The 23,668-nt window shown below is 31.6% G+C and overlaps 1 protein-coding gene across 4 annotated transcripts in view; it reads right to left on the bottom strand.

The window, feature by feature from the left end:
• Window positions 1-3,752: 3,752 nt before the first annotated feature.
• USP15 (ubiquitin specific peptidase 15) overlaps window positions 3,753-23,668 on the bottom strand; it is a 106,365-nt gene continuing 86,449 nt past the window's right edge. For all 4 annotated transcript variants that reach the window (XM_039865869.1, XM_039865871.1, XM_039865870.1 and 1 more), the window contains 14 exons: window positions 22,299-22,472; window positions 20,782-20,940; window positions 20,479-20,703; window positions 15,570-15,653; window positions 15,385-15,479; window positions 15,093-15,284; window positions 14,087-14,202; window positions 13,643-13,915; window positions 13,201-13,271; window positions 12,749-12,864; window positions 11,942-12,091; window positions 10,255-10,358; window positions 7,423-7,511; window positions 3,753-4,218 (listed from right to left, as the gene is read on the bottom strand). In XM_039865869.1, coding sequence (XP_039721803.1) covers window positions 4,036-4,218; window positions 7,423-7,511; window positions 10,255-10,358; window positions 11,942-12,091; window positions 12,749-12,864; window positions 13,201-13,271; window positions 13,643-13,915; window positions 14,087-14,202; window positions 15,093-15,284; window positions 15,385-15,479; window positions 15,570-15,653; window positions 20,479-20,703; window positions 20,782-20,940; window positions 22,299-22,472 — 2,031 coding nt within the window. In that variant the 3' untranslated portion in view covers window positions 3,753-4,035. The remainder of the gene's footprint in view (window positions 4,219-7,422; window positions 7,512-10,254; window positions 10,359-11,941; window positions 12,092-12,748; window positions 12,865-13,200; window positions 13,272-13,642; window positions 13,916-14,086; window positions 14,203-15,092; window positions 15,285-15,384; window positions 15,480-15,569; window positions 15,654-20,478; window positions 20,704-20,781; window positions 20,941-22,298; window positions 22,473-23,668) is intronic.

Here is a 23,668-nt window from a genome sequence, read left to right as displayed (position 1 = left end):
AATGAAAGTTTTGCAATCTAAACTTGGAAATTCCTTTGCTTATTATATAGTAAATATGAATTAAACACATAAAAACATAGATTGAAATGTCCCCAACCTAGAATAATGCTTACAAGAAAAATTACATGTATTTCTCATTAGAAAAATCTGATAAATATGGTAAAGCTCTGCAACTTAATATGCAAATAAGCAAGGATATAAATACTCTTTTTTCTTTTTCTATCCTCTGGCATTTAAAAGGATTATTTAGGAGTTAACCAAATTCTACTTTGAAGAGAAGCCAGTTCAAAGAAAAACAAGTTTGTTTTATTGTAGACTGAAAAATATCAATAAAGATTTCCAGTACACTTCTTTGGCTCCAAAAATAAAATTTATTTTCCTTTCCTTCTCATTCTTCTGAGATTTTAGAGATGTTATTCCTTCCTGTAATATACAAGAATTCTTCATATTTCTACCTTAAAAACTAAACTGGAGAGAATGTGCTCATCTACAATGCAGAAGCAAAGATCAGAAGCATACCAAGGAGGGTGGGAAGAAATGCATTGTCTTTAAATAACTTAAATAAAACAGACTAAAAGTTGACTTGCTTCTGATTACCATCACGCACCAGTAATAGTATACTCCTCCTCTCTGGGGTGGAAGGCTCCTACTGGCATGCTCCCATCTTCCCTTTAATAAGCCACTGAAGGAGACTCCCCTCATTTTGTCTCATAGCCTTTTGGATTCCTCCTAATAAGATATTCTCACTTCAATGAATTAGTTGATGAAAAGGCACTGTCCTCATCCTGTATTAATGGCTTTATTACTTACTGATTTTTTTCATGCCCAAATCAGTATTTTGTGTGGTTTCATATCAAGTTGACAGGAAAACAAGGATAAATATACGACTACTAAAAGAACACAGATTATGAGAAAGCAGGGTATTTAAATAAAGCATCAAGCTGTAGCTTTTCCATAGAGTTTAATTAAAACTAAATTGTAGGTGAAGAAAGAAGTCCTGAAAATCTGGGTTGCATCTGGGGAAATGTAAAGGGAACTCTTGAGTTAGATCAACAAGGGAAAAAAATGCCATATTACATTCAAAATTTAATTAAAATTATAACAGATATACATAAGTTGAATTAAGTTAATTTTAAAAGGGAAAGGTTGGTCAATATTCCAGCTGGTATCTTTTGTATTCAAATACTGAGCTAAAGATACTTTTTGAAGCAAAGTTATGACTTCAAGATGAGTTGCTATTTACACTGATGAAATCAGTAATAAGTATACCACATAGTTTACAAAGCACCTTCCCATAAAATACATGATCTCATTTGAGCTCTAAAGATTCCTGTGAGGCAGACACTATAACAGTAGGAGGTAGTATGTATATCTGAGGATAAATACTGGCTCCATCACATAGTAACCATAGGAACTTGGGAGTATTACTTAACTGCTTTATACCTTGGTTTCTCCATGTGAAAAATGGGGATGATGACTGTCCCTACTTCATAGCTCTTGTGGGATTAAATGAGATAATACATAACACTTTAATATAGTACCTAGTCCATGGTGAGTGCTCAATAAATGCTATTATCATTATTTTGCAGGTAAAAAAACAGACTAGGAGAAATTAAGTTTAAAGTCATACTATTACTAAGTAGCAAAGTTAGAAGTAGAATTCTAGACTGGATATATTCCTACCACCCTGTATTACTTATGAACATCTACTTTTAGAGTATGGATTACTCTTTTACATTATTTTTAGTTTATTTTTTGCAACTGAAAATATCATTTGAGTTTGACAAATTCAATAGCATTATTAATATTTCCAATTAAAAAACACACTTCTTTTAGTGGGAACAGAAGTTAATTATAGGCATTAAAAAATGGTCTCAATGGACAATTAGGATGGAGACTGAAATCTAGGGATAGAAAAGTTAATTTTGGCTTTTAAACCTCAGAAAACTAGAAATATAGTCTATTAGTTGGTAGACAGCAGAAAGACTATAAGCTCTGTGACTGCGGGGATATTTGTTTACTGCTTTATCTCAAGACTCTAGAAGAGTGAAACATAGGTGTACAAACATTGGTTTAATGAATGTTTAAATTTAAAATGTCAACTTTAAAACATGTCCTTTAACAGTAGGATTCACTTTGCTCTGACATGCTTTCCTTTATTTTTAACTATATGATAACTAAAAAGTCTAGCGCATAGTCTCTCACCCATAAAATAGGGGACTTTTATCAAAAGATTCAGAGTAAGAAATAAAGGACTAAATAAGGCCTTGAATAGCTTTATTGAAATCTGTATAAATAAACATGCACATTTCAAATGTAAACTCAAGTGAACTCAAGTGCAGACAAAATTTTAACCTCTGTCATGCAGGAGGTTAGTTTACATTAAAAAAAAAAGAAGAAGAAAAGAAAAGAAAAAAGAAAAGGAAAAAGAATAAAACCCAAAGCAGCTTTTAAAATACCAGGATAAAAACCAGCTTTAATATCAAGGTATAAAGCAAAGCCATGATCAACATACCTCATTTATCCTGGTCAAATGCATTTTTTTTTAACTTTTAAATGCTAACATAAATAAATAATTTACCAAAATGTGCACTCACAGAGTGAACTTTTATTTACAATACACAATTTATAATCTATTGTATTTGATTAGTTCAAGTGAAGAACATTATACTTTTTGCTTTAATAACAGTGGGACACAAAGCAATTTCTCAGGTAGTCGATATGTGAAATGTGCCCCAATATTTAGATTTTCTATTAAAGGCAGTATTGTATGCCAATTGACAATACATTCTTTCAACTAGATCAAAGGGAAAAAGCAGCAAATAAAAAATGTTTCAAATGTTCACACATATTTTTGGCATCCTGGATCCTTGAATGTGGTGAACTAAAATCAAATTCAAGGTTTGTATGTTTTATATACTATACAGGTCTGACTCTGGAACATGCAAATGCCAATTCTCTTATAGCAAGTTACCTTCTGAGAAAAGCTGTAAGGCTATGGTGAATTCCATCAGGAACACACAAAGAAAGTTAACAGACCTACCTTTAAAGCCAATTGTCCATTAATGATTTAAAGGCCAGTATATGAAAAAAATTTCTCATCCTAAGCTTGATGTAATTATTACTATGGATACAGAAAACTATTAAGTTTGTCCTAATATTACATTAATCAGGAGAGCTAAAAGTTGCCAAATTACCAAAAAATGGGGTAGAGAAAAACAGCAAAAATTTTAGTTTTGAACCAATACCAGATTAAAGGTATGCATTTTAGAACAAGTCAAAAAGAATTTGAATGTCTAAGAAATAGATCCCAATAGCGGTTAAAAATGCTTATAGTTAACTAAAAAATGACTTTAGATGAAGTATGAAATCTAGAACCTGTTTCCACAGTAGTAGTAAGATGAACAAAATATTCTGGATTTTTAATGATACTACAAAAAGAAATAACTTTTTCAAGATTGTTTCTTGTATCATGATTTGGTTTTTTAATAGGCCCACATTGATTACCAGGGATAGCTGGAAAATCTGGTTTTCCAAGAATACTACTGCAGTATTTACGCCACATTAATACTGCAGCTAAATATCATAGTAGTATATATGGTAGTCTAATGCACATGAACTAGATTATCCAAAAACTAAGTTCAGCCATAGTTTTCTTGCAGTATTATTAGAGCAAAATAAATGACCAACACCCACAAATTTAACATTTGTCATCAATTAACTCACATCCAAAAAAATTAAAGAAAACATAATTCATCAAAACAGCAGCAAACTTAAAAGGGGTTTATTTGTGATTTCCTATATATATTTAGCTTGTAAATACAAGACTGTAAATGTATTAAGAGACAATTTCTGTTAAAGTTTTCATTGTGTTTCACTTCAAGTACTGCACAAGTTAAAATCTGATAAAGGATTTACATTCGGTTATCTGAAACTCCCCATCTCAGACTTTTGTTTAACGTGGTGGATAACTGTATCATGTCAATAGATACCACCAGCAGGAAAGTCTCTCTTTTATGGCTTCTAGGACTTTCATTAGTTAGTGTGCATACAGTTTTCGTTTTCTATATCATTGTCATTATCATTGCTATCTTCATCACTTTCTAATGGGATGCCTGTGGCAGCTGAAGCACCTTTAGTTTCTCGGTCAAGAGGAAAAAAGCCAGTTCCACTGAAAGTGTCTTGCCTCTGGTAGAAGAGTACATATGCTGCTTTGGACTGTTAAAACAAACAAAGGAAGTTAAAAAGGTCATGATTCTTAAAGATCACATTAAATATGAGGTTTTAGCTGGTAACCAATTTTATTGACAGGACATAAATCAAACAGAAAAACAACACATAGTAAAATGGAAGTTACTAACATTGATTAAATATGACTTCTATATATAAAGGAAGAATGGTTACTGGAATTAAAATTTTTATTCTCTTCTAAGTAGGACAGATAAATAAATGCAACTCTGTAACAGATTAACCTAGTTACTCTAATATGAAATAGAATTCTATGCCTTCTTCCCTCCTAGTTCTAAGGAAAAGATGAGCTTCTTTCTAATACTAACCACTTCATTCTATGTTTGCTGTAGAGTCCACCTGTTCCTACTGTCTGAAGGATATTGCTCCATCAATCATAGCTGTGTATTTTTAATGAGTCCTTACCTACTGGACTTTCCTGCATAAAAAGTCTTCCTTACAACCAGGCTGGAAGACAGTAGTCTAATAGTCATCATTCACTCTCATATACACTCCTCAATTCAATGTGACCTGTTGCTCCAACCATTCTAATGAAATGGCTTTCACTAGGGTCAATAACCTCCTATAAACAAATTAAATAAATGCCTTTTTTATTTCTTTTAGTCAATCTCTCCAGCATTTCATGCTTTATTGCTCTTCTTTCTTGCATTCTTTTTTGGTTTCTGTGACACCACTTTTCCTTGGATCTTCTGTCTCTACAGTTTCTTCTGACTTTTCTGTGGACTCATTAAGTCCTGACCTTTGAAAAAATAATGTTCTGTCCTTAGCCAACTAGTCTTTCTCAACCTGTACCTTCCTTCTCACTAAGTGACTCATTCAAACCTATGGCTTCAAGTGCTACCTAACACTGACAACTCAAATTTATAACTGAAGCTAGTTCTCACCCCTGAATGCTAATTCTATTAAACCATCTACCTAATGAAAATTTCCACCTAGCTATTATATAGGTACTTCAAACATCAATAGCAAATTATCTTCCTATATTTCCTATCTTGATGAATTGTGAAGAGTCATCTTCAACTTTTCCTTCTTTGCACTTCTATATCTCCATTTATATCTAATCTTAATCAAGTTTGTTTAATTCTATCCAGTAAGAACCTCAAATCCATTATCCCCTTGTCTATATACTTAATAACACTACTTTAAACTTAGAAGCTCTTATTGCTTAAATTACATGACAGCCTCCTTTCTGCTGGAGGCAAAATTATGGCCTTTCTGCTTCTTTTCTTGGTGCCTTCCAAACTGACTTCTATAGTATTCTCAAACAGATGTTAACATAAAAATTTAATAATGTTCTTCTATTGCTTAACAATCATCCAGTGCTCCTCACAGCCTTTAATAAAAGGTCTAAACAATGAAGAATGCTATCATTGTTGATCTGAGTTCCAAATTTAGACAATTTCTTCCCCACGTCCTTGATAAGTCTTTTCTTTCAGTAATATCAAATTATCTGCTGTTCCTCTAAATGCTATGTTCTGTCATGCCTCAGTACTTTTGTAGGTACTGTTCTTTTTACATAGAATACTTTGCTTCTTTTGTCTAATTTACTATTTGTACTTGCTATCTCAGATTAAACACCACTTTCTCTACGCAGTGGTCCTGTCTCCTTAAATCCCAAATCAGGTGAGACAGTTGCCCTTTTCTATGTAGCCAAGATATTTAAGTATTTATCATATATAATTGTTAATTTGCTCCTCTGTCATTATTACATTGTAAACCTCTTGAAATCAGAGATATCTGTTTTTAACCTTGTTTAGAATAGAGTCCTACATATAGAAGGTACTCAAATACTTGTTGACTAAATGAAGAATCATTATTGTAAGATGCAAGGTAATATCAAATTCATATATTGTATATAAACAAGATATACTGTTTATTTGAAGGTAAGATTAAGGCAGTGTTGTCAGAAAGATTTTGAAGGAGGATGTAGGCTATTTCAGGATATTTTTGTTGGGAAATTAAAGAGTAGAACAGAATTGAAAAGTGAGGGATATGACTTGAAATCAGAAGTCTATATATAAACTGGAAATGTAATTAACTTAGACATATACACATTGAATATTTAATATTCAAGTCTTTGTTATAGCTAGAGATAAGCAACAGTACATAATTTGTATGTATAATATATACTTATAGATAAAAATATCAAACAGCTAGAGAGAAACGATTCAAAATTTTGTATCTTTCCATCCAATGACAGATTAAAACTATGCCAATAATTGGGCTCAGACGTTTATTAGCTTATTAAGTGAATGACATAAATTGAAGGATTTTAAAGTATTATAAACTAAAACAAAAGCTTATCTCTGCCCTCAAGGAATATGTAATTTAAACTGGGCAATAAAGCAGTTAGTATTCCCCACATCAAGAAAAAACCTCAGTACAGGAAATATCACACGAACAAAATTTCTATTTCTCACTCTTTGTAATATTGTGATCAATTAGTAAAATTTATGGAAATGCAAAATTTATAGAGAAATAAACACTTATCTAGCAAGCCTTAGCTTTCTTCTTAGGATATACTAGTCATCTTTTCATTAATCAATATCTGATAATAAAAATCTGCCCTGGTGGAAAGCAAAACAAATACCAGTACTTTAGCTCCAGGTGTGACTGATAAACTGATACGTGTAAATAGATCTAACTTCCTCTTTTTTCTACTACTTAGAAAATATCAAAGCAACAAATACGCAGGGTTAATTTTTTAAAAATCTATGATTTTGTTTTATCTAATTATATAAATTTGAGTTTAAGTATTTAACTGTCATAAAGGGTAAAATTTTACTTTAAAAATCACATGTATGGTAAGGCTCTTGAGGGATATTTTTTCTTCCCATTTTAGCATTCTGACTTTAAGCAGTCAATGTCTAGAAATGTTGAAGCCTATTTTACAGAAAAAAAATTTTTTTATTAGAATAGTAACTTATCATTGTCCTTAAAAAACTCCAGTTTTCATGTTGAAAACTACCAGAAAAATTTTCACGTTGCAATTTATTCCACTGTTAGTGGGTAAATTTGAAGACAAATTTGCAGTTAGGGAATGATTTTACACTTCTTTAAATCAGAGCAAGTCTCTCTTAGCTATCAGAATTGCTAGAATATAGATTACAATGTCCTTTGGGCCGCCTTTAAAACAGTGGGTTCCTTAATTATCAGAAAATAAAAGACACTTACCACAATCTGGTCTTCAGATGCAGTGGAGACACTACTGTCATCAAAATAGTACCATTTCCCATCATCTTTATTTTTTGCAAAAGCAGTATCTAATGAAAAAATATAATCACTTCGGTGAATGAAATATCTATGGTTTCCTGAGGAGAACCCTTAAAATTTAAAATCATCTATATGAGAAATACCTATTAAAATTACATGATAATGAAATTTAACTTCGAGTGGTGAACACACAATGCAATATACATATGACACGGCATTGAATTGTACACTTGAAACCTATATAATTTTATTAACCAATGCCACCCCAATAAACTTAATTAAAAAATTATGTGATAATCATCTATATAAGGTCTATCTATAACACATTCAACTGATTTCATTGATTAAAATGTTTTTAAAATAATTTCCTACAATCAACATGCTAAGATACTTTTTATATAAGATGCAATTGTAACTTTTTTCATTCTAGGAACACAAAGAACAGATTTATTATTTTTTTAATTCACAGAATAACAATACTAATGACAATAAATGGTAATTAACATTTATCATGTAACAGGCACATTGTCATGCACTTTACATGCATTATTTCATAAAGAAGGCATTATCATTATTCTTACAATTTTAGAAATGGGGAAAGTGAGACATGAAGGGAAGTTTAATTTGTTCAACAATGTAGCTCTTAAGTAGCAGAATTAGGATTCAAACTCAGGTCTGTCTCTGACTCCAAAGCTTGAAACTCAACCATAATTTAAATTTTCTATGTCAAATATTTTTCCAACAATACTATCTCACTAATTTGTAGTCGTATTTGTACCAGAAGTACATTAAGTCTAACAAAAATACAGAGCAAGACAAAGGCAAAAAGCGATGAATCTGCATAATTAAAAAAAAAAGCCCCCTTTCCTATCCCATGCTTTGTACAAACTATCCAATAACTGAAGAACAGTTTCAAAATGTCCTCAAAACAATTACCTGCTGTCATAGCTTCTAAAAAGTGGCACTTTATAGGCCATGTCTTCTAAATAATTCTACACTTTGCAAAACGAATTTATTGTTCTCCTGGGGATCCCATTGTGGGCCATAAATTTGTCAATCTGAATTTATGACCACTGCATTCACAAATTAAAAGAAATACATTGTTAGACTGAATAAAAAGACAAAACTCTAACAATAATATGGTTTGTAAGAGACAGAACCAACAAAAAGGCACACAGTTTGCAAACTAAATTATATCAAAAGGAAGCTAGACTAACACTTCTAATTCTGAGAAAAATAAAAGGAAATAAAAGAATGTCAAATAGTGGTAAAAGGAACAAAAGAGAAAGAAGAGCTACCCACTGTAAACATAAATGCAACTAATAATGCAAAATAACTAATAAAACTGTTAGAACAGATAAATGAATACTTCAGCTGGAGTTCTGACAAATTCCTCTCAGAAATAGAACATCAAAAATGACCAAAGATGGTAATAATATGAATACAACTGATAAGCTTAAACTATTAGATTTAGAATTCTATGTTTGAATAGAAAATATGTTTTTCAAGCACACAAACATTGAACAAACAGATTTATTAAGCCACATGGAAGCTTTAATAAACTCCCATGGGTAAATATAATATAGACAATGCCCTGTTACAAAATAAAATTAAAATGAAGAGCTTTACAAATGACATCTTTAGAAAAGTACGTAACTGAAAATATTACATTTCAAGTTTTATGGGATAAAGATAAAGCAGTATTTAGAGGGAAATTTAGAGCTTTTATTTTAGCCTTCAATGGGGGGTGGTGGTGGGGTGGGAAATAGAAAACAAAAAGCATTCAATCCAAAAAGTTGGGAAAAGAAAAAAATATGATTTTTAAAGAGCAAACCCAAGGCAACACGAACAAAAATATAACAAAGAGAAGAAATCAGTGAGATACAATACATACATATAATAACAGAAAGAAAAATTTAATAAAATAGAAAGCTAATTCTTTGGACAGATTAAAAAGACAGACCTCTAGTCTCACTCCAAAGTAATAACAATATAAAAAAAAAATAAAGGCCTTTTCACTTACAAATTAAATTGTAACATCCTAAATAAAATTAGTTATCCAAATCCAATGGGGTACATTAAAAAAACACTAAGTAGAATTTTCCAGGAATGCAAAGATGATTCAATAGAGTGTACACTGGTATAACTATCCTGGAGAGCCATCTGGCAGTACTTAAAATACTCATGACCCAGCAATCTCACTTCTGGGTACGCAGCTCAAAGAAATTCTCACAAAGGGGAACATAAACAATGATATTTATCAGTCTTACAGTGGTAGAAAGTTAAAGGGAATTTGAATGTCTACCATGAAGTGAGCAGAGAGATAAAATACAGTGGACAATGAGTAGTATTTAGAAGCAATGGACTAAATGGACATGTCTTAAGATATGTGGACAAAGAGACAAAGGGACAAAGAGACAAAGGTAAGATTTCTACCATAATACCAATTATGTAACTTAATAATGATGCATGATTTATAAGAGCACATATGTTAAACACATTAGAAAGGGAAGAGAAAAGAGAATGGGGAGGACAGGAGCCCTGAATGGACAAGTAATTTTCTTGGGCTTTGAACTGAGGAGTATGAATAACTTAATTCTCTACTCCTGATGTCAAAAAAAAAAAAAAAAAGTTCAAAAGTGGATTTACTTATTAATCAATATTTTTTGAACAACTGCTACATGTAAGACATAGCTCACATTTTCCCTTTGACTAGTAATAAATATCTTTAGGAAAAAGGTCTGGAGTTATCAAATATCATGATTTTAGTAAAAAAGTAAACTGTCAACTTACAGTGTCCTCCTCCCATCCCTCCATAATGGTTGGAAACAGCAATCAAATTATAGCGGCAAGGACCTGCATTTGGATTAATCAGGAACTCTGACATATCCAAGTCACTGTTTGAAAAAGAGATCAAGTGAGTTTTATGTTTTCCCTAAATGCAATGAATTCTATTTCCTTCTGTTAGCGTTGTTTGACTCTTATATATACATAGATATATCTATACATCTATCCATCTATCTCACTAAAGAAATTACTAATGGCCAAACAACTTTACAAATCATGTATATAGCCGAGATGTGAACGTTTTCGCAAAAATTTTCTTATGGGTTCAGAATTTAAAAACTCTCTGCTGATTGTTGCTATTCAGATGTTTTTATGCTAAGTACTAAATAGTCGTCACTATCTACTATCTGGGTCCTTTTTATTTTTTATATTTTTAAAGCCATTTTTAGGAATGATTTATTTAGGAAAGATTAAAAGGATAGTGAAAAACAACTTTCTTAAAAATTTTATAATAATTTAAATATATATTAAACCCCAACATTTATTCTACACTTTCCTGGTTTTGATAATCTATATATCCCAAAGGGGCAACATTCTTTGAAATGTAACCAGTTTATAATCTGTCATGCATGTAACTGGAATATAACCATCTTATAGCTTACCATTATTTCTGGTTATTCTTTTTTTTTTTTTTTGTGCTGCCACATAAAAAAGCAATATTGATTCTAAACTTCTAATATGTCTCTAATAGAGTCAAGCTTATCATTAATTCTGCTTCATGTACTTACATTATCAATGTGATATATTCTTGAAAACTCTGATGGATTATAATTTTGTTAAAGAGAAAATTACCATTTTTTTGCTTCCATAATTGCAAAACATGTTCAATTTTAAATTTATAAACATGAGTTAGAATAAGCAATCCAAAGAATATTTTCAATATTACATCATTTATTTCCTTCTAAAAACCTCTGTATATACACCCACCTTCAGCATCTGTCTACTTATTAACTGTATCAAAGTAAATCTGGTGTATAAATATCATGAAATATAAAAGACTACTATCAGTTCTTTTTGGCAAATGGGAGAGTATCAAGTTCTTGCTGTAAAATATTGCGTGATAAAGTCCTTCCTGAACTATATAAATGAGAACATAATATTCCTTTTTGTTCTGAATTCTCAATTATGTTTCATGAAAGCTTTAAAAAAAAAAGGACTACAAAGATGCTGGCTCCGGACAACTTTATACTTTTTTACAAATACTGTCATACTTTGGACAGTGCAATAAGAGAACTGAAGGATGACACGATAGAAATGATTACATTACTGTTTTATCTTTCTATATTACTTTAGTCTCTTTTTATAAGCATATTTAAGAATATCTGATGATTAACAATGAAATAATTCCTAGGAAAAACACAATTATTGAGTATCTTAGATTTATAAACAGGGCCAATGAATCCATAATAATGTAATACAGAATGAGTTTTATTCTACTTTTTAAAAGGAGTATATTTTCTCTTTGTTCCTTGAAAAAAAATCTCTAAGTAGCAATAAAAATTGTTACTGATCCTTACAAATTGTTAGAACTATTCAAAAATACACTGAAAAACTGAAACTGGGCCCAAAGCTACCTAATGTTTAAAAGAAGTTAAGAGCTGTCCAATGTTTATGAAGTATAATCAGAACTTACTTGATAGGAAAATCAACTAAGGTATCCAACTTGTCTCTCATGTATCGACTATAAGAAAATCGCTTGAGATGTACCACAAGTACTGGAGGCAGAGACCATAAATCCAATTTCTTTGTTGCTTGCTGATGTTCTTTACAATTTGGACAATACCTAAAAATAAAGAGAAACATTTAAAGCTTGACAGAGGTAATTAAAAATATATATATATGAAAACTTTGAAAAGTTCTACATTTATTCAGTGAGCAGTTATTGTATCTTAATATGTACCACATTGACAGGAACTCTTATTTAATCTTCAATACATTTTCTAAATAGAGTTAACTACTATAAACTAATACGTAAATAAATATTCAAAGAAATGAAGAGGGCTAGATTATTTACATTTCTGCATGCTAAAAAGACATGGATGCATTACAAAACTGTGCTAAGATATAGGTATTAGAAAATCTCAAAAATTTCTGGGCTCTAATGGAATTAATAACACCACAAAACATATCATTATCATTTTCCTAAAACAGTTTTTCTCAAAATGGCTGCACAGCTAAAAATTCTTAAGAAAATGCAACTAAAATTAATTATTCATAGTAAAATGGCTATTATGGAAAATATAGTAATGAGATTAAATCTTAACATGATTATACTTTTAAGACATTTTCATCCCTCCTAATAGACTATTATCATATAAATACTTATTATTTAATTTATCGAAGGGAATTTAGTTATCACTTTTTTAACCTTATGCAGCACGTACCTCAGTAAAACTCCTTAAGAAAAAATTAGAAACAATCATTTAACTTTGTTTCTTACCAGGGATCTTCAGCACCTAGCTTTTCTTTTGTTGTAAAAAGCTCAATGCAATCTTTTAATTTCACAAAGGGTTTTTTAGGAGGTTTATATTCCACACTTTCATGTTTTTCAAAATCCTAAAGAGAAGTATTTCTTGAGTTAAGAGAACAAATGAAACAAAACTCATTTTAGTGATACCATCTTACTATGAATAGTAATGAAAAACTCCTAAACTTTCTCTAAAGAATCGTAAGGCTTATTTCCATTGAGATTTATACCACACTTCTAAATAACTCCTGTATACACATCTATAAACAACTAAAAAACGGAAACAGAAAGCATGTTCAAAACCAACAAACCTTTTCTTTTCTAGTACATAACCAATTGTCTGACAGAATAAACATTTGGTAGCAGCAAAATTGTGTAACAAACAGTGTGATCAAAAGATAAAGCAGCAATGAGTAATGACTTACCTCAGCGGCATTTTCATCAAAATATCTTTTTTTCAAGTCAGGATCCCAATCCAAGGCAAGAAAAGATCTTTCTAAGGTGGGAAACATATTTTTTCTTTAAAATTTAATATGCTTTAGTGTTAAAATTAATGTATTTTAATATTAAGATTTATGCCAGAATAAATAGCAATCTCTATTTTTACTAGGTGCTCAAAGCAAACTGCTGTTTCCAAGCCATTAAAATATTTTTAGGAGTTAAAAAACAAAAACAGAAACAAAACTTAAGCATAAGTTGAACCTCCATTTAATAAACATTGACATGTGTTTTATTATACTTTAAGATTTTAGATAGATTAAGTAAATGTTATTTTTCATGTGTTGAATTTTGTGGTTTTCACCAAAAAAACTCCAAAAACATGTTTTGCTCAAGTTTAGTGTTCAAGCCATTTTCACAAATACTTACCATCTAGCCTAAGCTGCCTATCATCAAATCTTATATGCCTGGTATCATCTTTGATGTAGTTGATATCAGTATTGCCTAGGTTGTTGAACTGGAATGTAAACAATCGTTTTTTGTGTCCCATGAGTTGACCTTTGCATGTTTCCTCAGTACATAATCCATTTTCAGAATCATTATCTCCTCCAACTGAATCTTCAGACTGACTGTTTTCATTCTCGGAGGGAAGTTCTTGATCCTGGCTGGATTCATCATCCGGCTCATCTGTTTCCATTTCACCTAATTTTAGATATTAGAAGTCTTTAACTCAGTGCTACATTTAAAAAGTATTAATACTAACATCATTTTCCCATGCTTGAGGGTATTTTTTAGTTCCTTGATCCCTATCCTCTCAACTTTTCTCTGAGGCGATAATCTAAGAAAAGTGTTTTTACAATAGGGAAGTCTTACTTGGTGAGCCTTCTTCATGTATGCCATTTGGGCCATTCCCATTAATATTTTGGTCCTTACAGCAGTGTAGGGATCCTTCAGTGTCTTCCGTTTCAGTAGATATTTTGACGTATCGGCTTAAATAAAATCAGAAATCAAACAAGTTCAGTTCTATAAAGGTAAGAACTTAAAAAGTTTTCCATGCTTTCAATGAAACAAACCTTTTTAATGCAATAAGAGTGGTCATTTAGTAGATTCAAGAATAAATTCAGACTCAAGATACAACTCCATAAGTGCAACTGACTAATCATTTATGTTTTGGTTGTCTTTATAAAAAGGAGTTAATTTGTTGTTCTTGGGTTTTAACATCTTTCTTTTATATGTTTAAAGTTTGTGACAAATTATTTCTTGACTTGAAAAAATTATAATCATTTAGATGATAGTTATATTATTGCTAAGATCATTTATAGTTGTATAATGTGATCTTTATGTATGAGTTATGGGTCTACAATAAAATAGATATGTAAAAAAACTAAACACATCAGCTGTAAAGTATAAAAGAAAGGGATCAAATCCAATTCTTGATTACCCTATAATTCAAAGTTTTAGGAATATAAAGATGAGTTGCCTTACAACACTATCAACCATTAAAGTTTATCCTTTTAAATAAAACTAATTAGTATGAAATCTTGAACTAGTAGTTTATGTAAAGAAATAAAACATCTGACATTTGTTATTTCAGTCTGCAAACATGCTAAATTTTAATTCTTTCAACTGTTAACTTTTAATTTTTTTCACTGTAAAACAGTTAAAAGAATTCATGCTTCCTGAGTTGAAATTACCTCAGTAATGTTTTACATGATCAAGAAACTGGATTAGACTATTTGATTTTTTAAAACTGCTACCTGTCTAAATGAAGTTGAGATAAAACTACTTATCTAATCATATTCTGATAGTATCTTGCACGTTTACTTTCATTAGCAAGTTTATATTTTATTTTGTTAATGTAGACTAATTTGGCACTTACCACATTCTTAAAAGCAGAAGATTATAGAGTTTATCTTCAGTATTGTTTCGTGGTACAGCCATAAGAAAAGGCTGACCAAAAAGTGACGAACCAGTATGATGGGTGTAACTTGAGTGTCTAAATTTTTCTCTTAGGCAAACAGGAATAATCACATGCTCTGTATCTTCTGTCCTATTGATGTTAATTTCAAACCTACAAAGACAAAACTGACCATAAATTCTGAAAAACTTTTGTATTATTTCCTTTGAATTTTTTCTCAAGTAATATTTTGGACAATGAATTTTATACTTACACGTAAATATCATCCCGCTCCATAATACTGCTAAGGTTTTCATCCATTGCGAATATTCTATGAAATCTATGATTGTATATATCGGTAACTATCATCTAAAAGAAAATATATTTCTATTAAGCTGGTTTTACAACACTGCAAAACTAAACTCGAACTTATATACTTCAAACCCAGAAACATCTTACCTTATCTGCGGGTACTCCTGATAAAGCAGACAATGCTGTACAAAGATCAAGTATGTTTCCAATTTTTGGGACAACTACTTTGTACTAAAAAACAAAAATATTTGCAATAAATTTATTACTTTGCAAAAAATATTCAGTAGATAAAAACGACCTCATGGTTGTTTCCTCACATTCACTTGGCATTTGGCTCACAGTATCTCCAATCTTATCATCATCCTGGGTGACAGTGTCCACAAGTATGATTTACCTGCGCCTTATTGTTCCTCAGCTCCTCAATTCAAAGACCTATACTTGCATTTAACTGTGGTTAACTTTTTGGACCTCGTTATAATCTGCTACATCTCTGATATCTTAAACTCTTAACAGGTTACTCTCTAACCACTACCACTACTCACATTTCCTGGAAACTCATGATTTCCTAATCTTGGCTTGTACTGAAATCTCTAGTCCTTTTAATTCTGAATGTTTCCCCAGTTTACTAGCTCCCTGTCTTCATGTCTTTCTATCCAGACCCACATGTCACTTCAACTATTCCACTGCAAAATCTTTAGTTATTTGTTATTCAGTTTTATTCTTGCTACATGTTCTTAGAGCTGTTCAGAATTGCTGGAGAAAACTGCCCAACTTTAAAGATTGGTGCACTATAAATTCACAGTTCTTAAACTCAACTGATCCTTCAACTCTAGCCCAAAATTTTCTCATGTATCCCTTATCTGCTTATTCTCTATTTCTCTCAACAACTATTTAAAACCTTCACCATTCCTTAGGCTTCCTATTTCACCACTTCTCCCTTCACTATCAGAGGAATGCCTATTTCACTGAAAAATTAAAAGCTACGGGAGAGGAAAGTCTCCAACATCCTGTCCCCCTACAAACTTGACTCTGAAGTCTTTTCTGTCTCTCTGAACACAGGGAAAGAGGTGTCCTTCTTCCTATTGAAGGCTAACCCTAGCATCTATGCTCTGAATCCCATGCTCTTCTGCTTCCTCTTGAACCTAATCCCAGCGACCTATCTTTTATTTCATTTTGGCTAGTACATAAACACTAGAATTTACATAAGTCTCTCAAAAAACAAGTCTCTCATTGTTTTCCCTCTAATAATTCTCCTCTAATAATATCCCTTCCTTTTCTGCTTTATAAAGAACCTTGTTAAAAGTAATGTCTACACTGACTATCCTAACTTCTTTACCTCCCATTCATTTATTAATCCACTCCTGGCTTTTGTCTTCACCTCTTTAACTTTTACCAAGGTTGTCAATATTATCATACAACCAAGTCTTTATCAGTCCTTATTTTATTGACCTCTCTGTAGCATGACTTCTGACCACTCCCTTCTTTAAAATTTTCCTTTCCCTACAACACCATCACTTATTCTTTTCTACTGCCCTGGTCACACCTTCTTCTAAGGATCTTCCCTCGTGTCCTTTGGAGTTTTAACCTTAGCTATCTTCCCGATTTCTATAGGCTCTCCTTGAACTAGGTGACAATATATCCTGGTTTGCTTTGGCCAGTCCTGGATTAGCTTGTTGTCTTGGTATAATTATTAATAACAGCCACCTTTATTTTTTAAAAGAATTCAAGTTTAGATGATAAATTACAGGGTCACCCTAATCTTAGGTAATCTCATCCTTCTAAGACATTCACTACCATCTTCACAGAGCTCACCACCTAATTTATATCTCAAGCACAGACCTCTCTCCTCTAAATATGTAAACTCTAAGCCTATTGATGTATCTACCTAAATTTTCCTCATGTACCTCAACATGTCCAATACTAAATACAGATTTAGGTCATGTTAGGTCAACATATCCAATCCTAAAACAAGTTTCTTCTTATAACTTTCTTCTTCTATATTCTATTAAAACAAATAGCACCACTGTCTACTCAGTTTTCCAATCCAATAAATTTGGCATCATTTTTGAATACTTAAACATTTTCACCTTCTATATTCAACTGATTCTTCTATCTAAATGCCATCCTGACACTATTCTTAATCTTAGGAGTTCAAGTCCTTGTAATTTGTCATCTGATCATTGCCAAAAAACGTCTTAGTACATCTGATCAAAGCCTTTCTGATTCACTCTTTGCACTAGCCAGTCTTCTTTCTCAAATATAAATCTGGCCACATAATCTCTCCACTTAATAATCCTAAATGGCTTCCTTAGTCTTTAGGGTAAAGTCCAAACTTCCTACATGGCATTAAGGTACTTTGTGATCTAGCTTCTCCATTTATCATATTATCTAACTGCAGTTTCCAAAAGTGAGCCATGTCTTCTTTTTCCTTCAGTCCTTTGCACATGCCTATCTGTCTATAATGCTTGCATTTCTAGCTTTCCAGTGTTTAAAACTTAATCATCCTTCAGGATTCAACATAGGAATCATTACCAGCAGTCTGGGCAGGTTGCTCATTTTGTAAACTTATACAGCACCCTCTCATAGCACTTTTAACACTGTATGATAAGCTTTTTGAGAACCAAGGCTAGGAGTACCTCTGTATTTCCAGCGCCTTGCACAGTATGAGAGTTTAATACTAATATGTGCTCGATACAATTACTAATAAACTTCTAAGATGTAAATCAACTTCGGTGATGGACAAACTCAAGTTAGTTAACTCAGCTAATTTCCCTTTCCTCTCCAGCTGGTTAAGGCATAGTGTTAATGAGGCTATCATTTTATATTTCTATTGATACTGCCTCCAAGTGGAAAATAAAATCCCAACTCCCTTCTGCTGATCATGGCTTGAACCTCCACAAATTTATATTTTTGGTCACCAAGTGAGAAAAGAGGTAAGTTAATAAATTCAAATTGCTGGAAATATAATTCAAAACTCATATTATGGAAGAACATTTAACACATATACCTTATAGCTAATGTATAACCTGAATGCAATCTATATAATCTAGATTATATTACTGGCATGGGAGAGTACTGTTTTTAACAAAGGCGCTGCAGAGAAAGAGTATCTACATGTATTTTTTTTTATTGTTGCAATACATTTTTACTCATTGTTTTATACTCTCTTATTCTATTATACTCATTGGCATATATTTGTAGTTACAAACTAGAGAGGTAAGGGTGTAGTTTGGCATTGCTAATTTCCTTCCACTGGGAAAAAAGTTAACAATCTAATAAACAAGTGCATAAATGAGTTATCTAAAGGATGTGATTTTAGAAATGTGAACATATATTCTCTTGGACAAATAAAAGCAGTCTTTACTGGCCCTGCTCATGGATAAGGGCAAGTACCAAGCTTCTCTGGCTCTCTATAATATTCTCAGCACTACTGAATGAAATACTGACACAAGAGCACTAAGTTCAATGGGTTCATGAAGGAAACATAAAAAAGCAGCAGAAAGGTGAAATTTGCATAATGTTACTTAACTAGTCTCTACTAAACTAACTTTTAATGAAAGGACTATATTTTATGAACACTTCATACTGTGCCCTTGTTGATAGTAAATCCAATCACTTCCACTAGATGAATGATAAAACCATAGTTTTGTTCAAAGCATACCCTTCATTCACATAGATTTCGTGAATATTGCTATGGGCTAAATTGTGTCTCTTCGAAATTCATATGTTGAGGTCTTAACCACTAATGTGATGGTATTTTGATATGAGGCCTTTGGAAAGTTTAGATGAGATCATGATGGTGGGACTCTCATGATGGGATCAGTGCGCTTATAAGAAGAGATATCAGAGAGCTTATGTGTATGCTTCCTCTCGCTCTCTGCCACACAAGGACACAGAAAGGAAGAGGCTGTCTGCAGGCCAGGAAGAGAGTCTGCACTAGAAACCAACTATGTACATTTTTCTTAGACTTCCAGCTTTCAGAACTGTGAGAAAATAAAATTTCTGTTGTTTAAACAACTTAGTCTACCGTATTTTGTTGTAGACTAACAAAATTATGCTCTAACATTAAACTGTACTATCTGGCTGGAATCCTAAGCTAAGAATCTTTAGTAAACAATCTTCAAAGTAGGAATAATGTCTGCTTTACAGAGATTTACGCCCAGTAGGTGCCCAATACATATTTGAATAAATAAAATTTTTGAACACTACTTCTGCAGTAGTACCTACAAACATGAGGGTTAGAAATACAAAGATTTAAAGTCTGTATCGTCAAAGAACTCACGGCCCAGAGGAGAAAAGAACAAACTAAACCAAAGGTCATAATGATATTTGATAAGTATTGTAACAGAATTTAAGGGAACAGAAGGTAGAAGAGGAAGGAATTACTTTTATTAGGGTGGATCAAGTGTCAGAAATGGATTAACTAATTATTAAAAGATGAAAATATAGTGCTTTGTGCCACAAAATGTAATGTAATCAGGCAGACAACTGATATCAAGGCCTAGCAAAGGGCTCCTGAATAGAACAAGCAATATTTGATACTCTAAACTATTAAAAGATTAGAAAATTAATGAAGAAAGTATTTTTTGTCTAACTATATTTCCATGTCTCCTCCAAATTCTTCTGGTGCCTAAAAAGTATACATATTTAAAATTACCATTATCTTTATATCATGAATCAAAATGTATGGTAGGTATTAGTTTTACTTCCAACAGCTACTAGGAAAAAATCATAATTAACATTCAGTTCAAGTTGGAAAATAATGCTGTTACTAATCTTTGTAAGCTAATGTTAACCCCAACATTGTGCAATCAACCTCCCCTTTTTTTTGATAAGAAAAAATCCTTTGAGGATTTTGTTTTTATACGACAAATAATGATACTTTGCACATCCCTCACCCTAACCTTTCAAGTTTCTAAAAAGCTACACTAATTTCCCATGTATTTAGCTTATAAAATTGTACAGAAATAAATTTATTATTGGATTGTGTTGAGGCATAAAGACTCAATACTAATTTTTTATAAAAATAGCAAATGCAAAGAAAATAATTACTTACCTGCATAGGTTTGGTAAGTGGGTCCATTCTAACTAAATAAACTTCCAAGGTACGTTCTTTTTTCATGGGCAATGGAAGTGTCAAGTAACAAAAAGGATCGAATGTTACTGAAATCTTAGCACATTCAGGACAGACTAAAGTTGATTTGAAAAGGCCATGAAATATATCTACTATGATAGAATCATTTCTCTTTAAATGGTTTTCCCAGGCTTCTTCAGCAACTACCTATAAAGAAAACAGACACTTTTATATAGAGATATTACATTACTAAAATGATGGTGATAATAATATCATTAAATTTACCTTATCTGGCCTTCCATCAGCATCTTTTAATTGTATATATGGTTTTTTCCTAATTCTATTCAAATCCTCATGTAGTCCATCTAATAGGAAAGCTAATAGTTCTTGACAGTCCTGCTGCTGGTATCCAGAGAACTGAGGTGCAAAACGTCCTACCTGTGTCTGTAGGAAAAGCAAAACTATAAAATCAGTTCTAGAGACAAAATTGATTAAAAAAAAAAAATACATCGTTGATTCCCATCATTCATGGATTCCTTATTTGTGAATTCACTTACTTGCTAAAATTTGAGCCCCATATCAACTTTTGGCACTTTTATAGTTATCTGCAGCTATGATAATTTCATATATAAAAATATATATGCTACATATCTAAAAATATTTTAAAATGATAACTAATCTGTAAAATAGAAATAATGACCTGAGGAAAGAACAAGGAGGAAATATGGAAGTTTTCTACAAAGGATTGGGAAACACTAAAGACTATTAAAATTCAATAATATTTCTGGGCCACTAGAAAGGATTACAAAGCTCTCATTTCGTTTCTGTATATAAAAAGAGGATGAATCGCATAGAGATGACAGTAATATTCATGTTCATATATAATTTTCCCAGTCTTTGTAGTACTATATTTTAGATGAGACTAAGAAGAAATGTGAAAGAAAAAAGTCAGATATTAAGAGGCTATTTATACAATTTTAAAAGAGAATATCTAGCAAAATGAAACTTATCATGGGTAAGAGTTGAGAAATGGTTTGTCTGAACTAGTCTGTCTATAGTTCAGAAAGTTGAAGAAGATAATGCAGGAGTTTTTGATTTGCTGTTTTTTATTTTTTAAGAACTAGTATTTAGCTAATAAAATGTTGCCTAGTAGATGTTCTATATGAATGTCACTTAAGATGTTTGAATAAAAAATGGTTAAAAACTGATTATTCTCTAAAATTTTAATGACCAACTAAACTACTTGAGATTTTATTGATTCTAAGTAATCACTTCACAAATTAAGATAAACTTAAAAGTTTAAGAATTATATTAGAATACATTTAATTAATATTTAGTTTGTTTTGTAGACCAGTTTCATTTTAATAATTTTTCATACAATGACTCTTGAAATAAACTGAGTTCTTCAGAGTTCAATGACATGCCCAAATTTAGTCTTTACATTTGTATAAAATATTTTTATAAGTTTCTCAGAGATGAACTGTATTCTAAAACCTGTAAATGCTCACTGCTGTCTCTTTATTGTCACTTTGTACCGTACGATTGTTTCTCAACTTTTATTTATTTCCTTCCCCATCCCCCAGAGCCTTTTTAAAACATTTTAAAATTAATCATCTGTCCCATCCCCCAGCCAGAAAATTTAATACCACAGATATACTGTCTATCTATTTATGTGCTATATCCCTTTGCAGGGCCACGAACCATCGTAGTAGCTATGCCTTTTCACCTGTTGCTCAAAAAATGAATTTTTGTCCTCTTGGGGGTGATACAGTCCTCACTGAAAATGTATTTACTATACTAACCTTAAAGGCTCTTGGTGTGACGTAGCTAAATTTTCCAGACCACATTTGCTTGATCAGTTCAGCATAAGATTTAGCTATTTCACCTCTCATTCCTAAAGGATTGTCAAAATTCAGTTCTTCTTGATATTTATCATTGAGGAAATATTCAGTAAGTGGAGGAGTGTTGCTCAAACACTGCAAAGAAGAAAATAAATTTTCAAGTCAAAGTAACCACAAGTTAAACATGTTAAAATGAAGAAACAAACAAATTGATCTGCCATAACACATAGAGAAAAATTTACATGATGGCTTCTTGCACTAATAAATAACTGATCAAATAAACACTCAAATGATGCACTCAACTATTCATTTCCCAAATTTCAAATCAAATACTTATAATAAATAAATGAAAATGCTAATATTTGTTGCTGTAAAATCTGCATTAATTTTAATCACAGCAAACTACCTGTTAACTAGGAGAGAAGCTCAGAGTTTTCCTTCCTTCTTTTACTTGATTGGTAGAAATTATGGACTGTCTACTCATCCCAGGCAACTGCAAAGTAGGCTGAGTAGGTAAAAACTGAGATAGAGCGCAAGCACGATATTAATTTAAAAGAGGATTTATTGCTTTCAATGTCAATTCTTTAATATGAAAGAGCAGCCTTTAAATTTTCCATTTGGTCAACCATTTTAAAGAAGGAAGAGTATAGTTTAGCTGAGCCTGAGAAAACAAATTTTTGTTATGTGAACTCTGGCTAAGTGTGTTCTTACTTCTTCAAGCTCTTCTTTAATAGCATAATCCAATTCTCCTTTATGGCAAGATTAAAGCTATTAATAAGTTAGTTCTCCAACTCTTTTCCATTTTGAATTAAATAATCTAGGATTTAAAATAAAATAGAAGTACAGTTTTTCCACAATAGTTATCTCAAGATGGAATAATTTTAAGTTGATAACACCATATAATATGAATATAATATTACTTTAACAATTAGATGTCTAGTGTCATTAAGTAGAATAAATATATAATGAAAGACAGATATACAGTTATATAGGTTACTTTCTTTTTGCTGAAGGAAGATATTTGTCTTAGAGTCAAGTGGCAAAATGCTTTAAGTGCAGTTAGTTGCATGTAAAGAAGAAACCTACTCTTATTAGGGCTTGGATTTATAGTAATGGAAATCAAAGTTTTTTGAAGCTTGCACACCACTCAATTTGGATTAAGTTAAATAGTCTTGATAGCTATGAAAGATTCAGTGTGCTGAGTCCATGTTGATAACTTGGATGCTATAAGCTATGACCATGTACCATGGACTGTTCGGCTAAAACTCCAAAATTAAGCAAATTCAATTTTTTGAAATAAACTATGGTGCTCTATTTCGTGGTTTCAATTA

This window comes from Pteropus medius, unplaced genomic scaffold (genome assembly GCF_902729225.1).
Source record: "Pteropus medius unplaced genomic scaffold, Ma_sr-lr_union100, whole genome shotgun sequence".
Taxonomy (NCBI): domain Eukaryota; kingdom Metazoa; phylum Chordata; class Mammalia; order Chiroptera; family Pteropodidae; genus Pteropus; species Pteropus medius.
Note: the sequence above shows the minus strand (reverse complement) of the source record. Positions and strands in the feature narration are given on the sequence as shown.